The sequence below is a fragment of the Haplochromis burtoni genome, unplaced genomic scaffold (genome assembly GCF_018398535.1).
Source record: "Haplochromis burtoni strain Fernald_Lab_line unplaced genomic scaffold, NCSU_Asbu1 Contig_3610, whole genome shotgun sequence".
Lineage (NCBI taxonomy): Eukaryota > Metazoa > Chordata > Actinopteri > Cichliformes > Cichlidae > Haplochromis > Haplochromis burtoni.
Genome location: NW_024585971.1, coordinates 1 through 6,379, shown reverse-complemented (window position 1 = coordinate 6,379; position 6,379 = coordinate 1). Strand labels below are relative to the sequence as shown.

At 40.7% G+C, this 6,379-nt stretch overlaps 1 protein-coding gene across 1 annotated transcript; it reads left to right on the top strand.

The window, feature by feature from the left end:
• Window positions 1–12: 12 nt before the first annotated feature.
• LOC121813929 (butyrophilin-like protein 8) lies at window positions 13–1,545 on the top strand. Its single transcript, XM_042217902.1, has 2 exons — window positions 13–326; window positions 1,241–1,545. Exons 1-2 carry the CDS (start codon window positions 197–199, stop codon window positions 1,543–1,545), a joined length of 435 nt encoding a protein of 144 aa, XP_042073836.1. The 5' UTR covers window positions 13–196.
• Window positions 1,546–6,379: the final 4,834 nt, after the last annotated feature.

Sequence of the window (6,379 nt, the reverse complement as noted above, 5' to 3'; positions counted from 1 at the left end):
TGCTGGTTTGGTGGTGTGTGAGTGATGGTCATGGAGATCATATCCACTGACGGATGCACAAACCTCTGCAGGTTAGTCAGCAGCACCCTGACTGGCGTTAGGTATCAAGAGGAATTCTTGGACTCACTGTCAGACCCTACACTGGTGCAGTGGGTCCTTGGTTTGTCCTGGTGCACAACAATGCGGTGGTGAGAGTATGCAGGCAGCTGCTGGAGGAGGAAGAAAGAATTTATACTGGCCCCACGCCTTCCTGCTTAATCCAGCAGAACAGCTCTGGGACATCATGTTTCACTCTCTGACTTTGCAGGAGCTCAGTGTTGGATATGGTAAATCGAGTGTTTCTTGTTTAGTGCCTTTCTACTCTGAGGAGTATTTATACAACATGCCTCATTCACCCATTCACATTTGCATGCACACTAGAACAGCCAGGGATCGAACCAACAACCTTCCAATTAGATGACAAGCTTCATCCCCTGACCTATAACAGAGAAGGAATTTCACCAGGACACAATCATTAGAAGCATCCCCCGATGTGGTCAGAGATCGATACAAGCACGTGGAGGTCATACAAACTACTGAGTACCATTTTGAGTTCATACAATTAATTTTGGGGGTCTTTTTTTAACTTCAGCCCCCTGTAAGTTAAGAACTTCCCATCATTTTGTTCTTAACACTTTACCCAAAGCATAACAGTGTAGATGTCAGCTTTGTTTATTTCCTCACTGAGATCTGATGTGTTTTAAAAGATTTCCTTTAATATCTTTGAGCAGTATATTTATAAAACAGCTGCTGTTATATACAATGAGCTCTTTGGTTGTTACAAACAGCACTGCTTTAACCCTCTGAGGTTTCTACTGAAGGTGATGGGTAAATCTAACCCTGTGCTATGGAAATAGGAGATTCTGGCTTTTTGAAAAATGTTCCCAACTGTAAAAAGGAGAGAAAAAACAGAAAAGACACTTTGGTGTCAGCAGGAATATAATTAAAGTTAGATCTGCTGAGGGAGGGTGTGCAGTGGCACTAAATGTGCTTGCAGCATTTTTCACTTTAATGATAGCTGGAACAAACATTTTTTCCTCCACTTAGATTTCACTTTCTGTAGCTCAGCAGCACCTTTATCTTCTCATCATCCTCTCAATGATAACAGCTCTCATTTTGTTCAGCATCACTGAACACAGCAACTCTCAGTGTGAACAATGTGTAATATAACCTCTCTGCTCTGTGTTGTTTCCTCTTTCAGACCAGAAAAACATCACAGCTGAGTCTGGACAGAACATCGTTCTGACATGTCGAGCTCCGAAAAATAACATCATCTTAGGTGTGGAGTGGAACAGAGCTGACCTGAGAGATGAATATGTGCTTTTTTATCGGAATGAGCAGTTTGATCCAGACAACCAGCATCCATCTTTTAAGAACCGGGTGGATCTGCAGGACAGTCAGATGAAGGATGGAGACGTGTCTTTGATTCTGAAGAATGTGTCGATTAATGACACTGGAACATACGAGTGTCGTGTCGCAGGAAAAACCGCGAAGAGAGATATTTGACTGTGATCCAAGCATCATCACCTCAGTTGTTCCTCCAGGTGAGTGAGTAGAGTTGAGTGTGTGTGTGATCAGAGGTGAAGCTGCTTCCTGGTTGTTGATGTTTGTTTCTAAAGATGTTGTTGATGAGACTTTGTAGAAAGCAGCTGGTCTGAGTGATGTGATCAGAGTGCAGTAGATAATGTCTGACAGCAGTTTGAAGAGGAAATGGATTCTGTTCTGTTCTTCACTCATCACCTACCTGACAGCTGACACCTCACACCTGTTTCTCACCTGCAGGTCAGACAGGAGGAGACACAGAGGATGGATCTGTTGGACTGAAAGTTGGTTTATCAGTTTCTACTGTGCTTCTTGTTGCTGCTGTTGTTGGTTTTGTGATCTACAAAAAATGTCAACCCAAACACAGACAGAATTCATGCCAGCAAACCGATGATCTACAGCATGGAAATGGCTCAGTGTCTCATACAGAGTCAGAGAAGCCTGCATTGCTAAATCAAACAGAAGGATAATGTCTGACTAAAAAAACAAAAACAATAATGTTAAAGTAGAAAACCAGAAGAATCACACGTTTCCAAAGAGGTTTCAGAGGATGGACGATGGTTTGATAAATAAGCTGTGCTTGGGCTTAAATAACAGAGGAGTGAACATCATTCCCTCAATATTTTCACTTTGCCTCAAGTAAGACAAAAAAAAGTGATTATAAAATCAAGAAGAACAGAAGTTGGGGACAAGGAGCAACAAATCTTTCCAAATTAGCTGATCATGTCAGAGTAACATGTTGTGTTCTTTTCATTTACATCTTGTTGTTTTGTGGAACGGTTTGTTCATGTTTTAAAGAAAAGAAAAGAGAGAAATTCTTAAAAAATTCTTAAAATAAGTGAAATATATATCATTTTTTTTCCACAGAAGGTGTTCAGTTTGACTCAACTGTCCAAAAAGCTCAACATCCACTGATATAAAAATAACTGTTTGTTATCCCCAGTATTCATGAATGCAGTGCCTTGTATGTTACAGAATCAGAATCATTGAATGGGTCTGATCTTCAGGTTCAGCTGTTTGTAAGATCAAACGTGTTCTGTGAAGTTTGAAGCACACAAAGTGATTCTCATGTATTGATCAGTTGTTACAGTATAATTATACTTACTTTCTGATGGGGCTGGGTACATATTTTGTTTTATGTATTTTTTATACTTCATGTGAGTTCATTATGCACATCATGCACCTGCAGCAGATAGACAAATGTAATTATTTATTGTTTCGTGTTAGCTTAAAATAAAACATTGAGTGGAAAGCTGTATTGATGTGCTCTGAACAAAATTAAATGATGTTACTCCTGAACTTGAATGTGATTTCAATGGAGAACAGAGGAAAAAGGTATGAAGGAGTAAAAAAAGTGACTTTTTTTCTTGAAATTGACAAACTTCCTTAGTCTTCAAAATGACCTGTTCTGGTGACTTAGTGAAACAAATTAATCAGTCATCTTGTGATACAGCATAAATCTGAGAGGAATTATGTTGTATCACATGGGGGTGTAACCTTCCCCAAGCCTTTATCTGTCCACTGCTAGCTATTTCATTTTATACAATTGTTGGTTTGACCACATCTTTCAACACCATCTTTTCAAAGTCCTTATACTGATCACCACACTGTCTTTATGCACTAAACAATAGATAATTTCCTTCATTTTGAGTAAAACTGATTCTGAAATATGATTTCACTACACTACAGCAATCATAGCAGTTTGTCTTGAAACAACTGTAATATTCATATTTTGACTTTAATGTTGAAATTTTGACTTTATTCTTTAAATGTGGCCCTAATACTCTCTCAGGTGGGACCGAGCAAAGCACTCCAACTACACACAAAAGCTTTGTTAGCAAGCTGCACATGAACTGTTTGGGTGCATCATACAGACATACTTCCTCTCATTTCAGAGTTTGTACAGACTCAGCTTTTCTTTATATCTCATTTTGTACACTTACGAAGGACCCATCTCCAAACAAATAAAAATACATTATGATTGTACTTTGCTAAAATTGTAAGGTATCTGTACAGCAGTGGCGAGAGTGTGCACCCCTGTGGTGCTCCCATGTTGGTGGTGATGCTGTCAGAGATACACCTACCCACCCTCTCCAGGGAGCATTTGATATGGCTGATGGCCTGGCCTCCCCCATCACATCCTGGGGAGGGCCCAGATGGCTAACCCCCCGCCCCCCCTCCCCCCATACACACCCTCTCACATAATCTATAATTGACTGAGACAGGACTCTCTTCCAGACACTCTAAACCCACCGGCACAATGTACATTTCAAATTCCTTTAAATATATATATGTTTATATTGTCTTCTGCAAAATCGAGTCTAGTCGAGGAGCCGATCAGGTTTCACTGTGTGTTATACTTGTATAACTATGCATGTGATAAATAAAGAACCTTGAACCTTGAAATCTACACAGAACTGCAAGTCATCCTTCAATGTCTTTGTCACCATAGTGACAAGAGAGGCCCAGAGGCTGGTGGATGGTTCAATGAGGCCAGCCCATTGCACCTCTGGCAGAGCCTGGTCAGGCAGTGGACAGGCTAGGCCTCAACCGAATGAGCTGTGCATCTTCAGTGTCAATATCATGTTGAATGAGGTCAGTCCAGCACATATCAACCTCTGAGAAGGAGAAGCAGTCATTAAAGTCCAGTAGAATCTGCCTGAGAAAGCCCTGTTCACTGTCAGAGCTGAAACTCTCCTGTCCTGATCAGTTGGTTTCCCAGAAGGTAAGGAGGCAAGGATACATCTAAAACCTGAAGGACACCGGCCCTCGTGGGCTGGAATTGGGGACCCCTGGTCTAAAGCTTCACCATGGTAGGGAGGATGGTTTCCCCACTTCCCACAACATTGCATCTTAGCAGTGTCAATGAATGCCCACTGAGGCATACCAGCAGTTCCTGACTCAAGTTCTGCCCCAAAAAATAAGCTGCTCCACCCATCCATCCACAGTTACACATGTACCCCCATGGTCCCAAAGCTGAGTTGTCCCACCACACAAGGCAGGCCAGGAGACAGTTACAGGGTCCTGCAAACTAGGGCTGGGTATCGTCACTGATTTCTAGAATCGATTCAATTCTGATTCAATTTAATTCGATTTGAATCTGGGAAATTTTGACAGTCAGAAATATTATCATTCAGATCATTACATTTACATATTTTTTGTATCTATAAAAAGGAAGCTGACACACGCAAGACTTTTAGGTTTTCTTTTCGGAAGTATATAAAATGAAAAAAAAAAAACGTCGGCCGACAGCGCTGTAAACAACGGTAGACTTGTGCGTAACAAGCAAGCGAATAATGCAGAAAACAGATTTTTAGACGGGAAACTGTTCTTGAAGAGAGAGAGAGAGAGAGCTGTGCATCGTGGTCGAAGCAAAACAGTAAAAGTCAGAGTGAATACATGACGATGTTTTTGTGAAGCATAGTTTGGATCTTCTTTTGCTGCTGGTTCAGTCAATATTGTTTGGAGAGAGATCAAACTAACAGCTTTAGAATCAGCGCATAAAGTAACACAAAGCGGCCATGCTGAACAATAAATAACATTCTCTACAGATTCTGCAGACCTTTTTACATCCGTCTCATGTGCACTGACAGGGGCACAGTGTCAGAGCTGCAAATTAACACAATGCAGCTAAAACTGATTGACAAACCCTGTTACTTAACTAACCAGATCAAAATCACAGATGTTTCACTGACCACAGATCGATAGAAACACACGTGCTGATAATAAGTGAACATAATGTGTGAGAGAAAGCAGCCTCTCATTATAAGACACTGTGAGTCTCTGCATGCTGCAAAAAGCTTCGTAGCTGCATACTGACTCCTGAAACTACAACACATCACACTGACACACACTGTGTAAATCTCCCTGCTCTGATTAAGCCTTGGGCTGTCTAAACACAATGCCAAGCACGCCAAAGGAACTTTATGCCGGTGGTCAGCAGCACTCTGCATCTGGTATCTTAATGGAGCGGTCACAGTGTCACCGTTGTAATAAAGGTTTTTGTGATTGAGTTGCATGTTAATAAATCTGTAAATGTTATATGTTTGTCAGGTTAAATATCATGATGCTGGTTATAACTGGTTGCAAATGTTAAGATTAAATATCTCTTTAATTGATTATTTATAGAACTCCTGATATTATGTCACTAAGATTGCTTTTGTGGTTTATTTTAATAGCATCAAGCTGTAAAAACAATAAGTTACATGGCCGTTCGACTCTATAGCTGTTGGAAGTATTGCCATAGTTGTGCGCTACTACTGGAAAACTTGCAAACCTCACAAAATGGAGGCAAATTTACGGTCTACAGCGCCCTCTTGTGGACAGATTGTGAAATATTGCTTGTGCAGCATATACCTCCCCAGCAGAGGGTCGTATTATTGTCCATCCAATAATATTTCATTCAATATTCAATATTTATTTTTTCCAGGAGCCCACACTCACACGCTATAACATAATGTGTTCAGTCATGGCTGGATTAAGACTGGATTAAAACAGTGTTTAAGGTGTCTCTGGGACTTTTTGAAGACAATTACCCAAATTCTTAGGTAGCTGCAGTCTGTCTTACAGAAGACTTGTAAACACCAGCGTTTCAATGCAGTTTTCACAAATGGTCCTTAAAGCATCGTAAAAACGCATTGTTTTCTTTCTGTTTTGGCCTCCTGCCCACACTGAGACGGCGTTTTTGCTGATGTAAAACACAGCATTTTCAAAACGCTCTCGAAAACGCATACATTTGAAAGCTGTGCTTTCACTTCGCAGTGTGGACAGTAAAAACTGAGACTTTCTAAAACGATGA

Coding starts and splice junctions, on each gene's coding strand:
- LOC121813929 (XM_042217902.1), top strand. CDS start 197: ATGCAGGCAGCTGCTGGAGGAGGAAGAAAGAATTTATACTGGCCCCAC. Junction 327..1,240: donor GGAGCTCAGTGTTGGATATG/GTAAATCGAGTG, acceptor TTCCTCTTTCAG/ACCAGAAAAACATCACAGCT.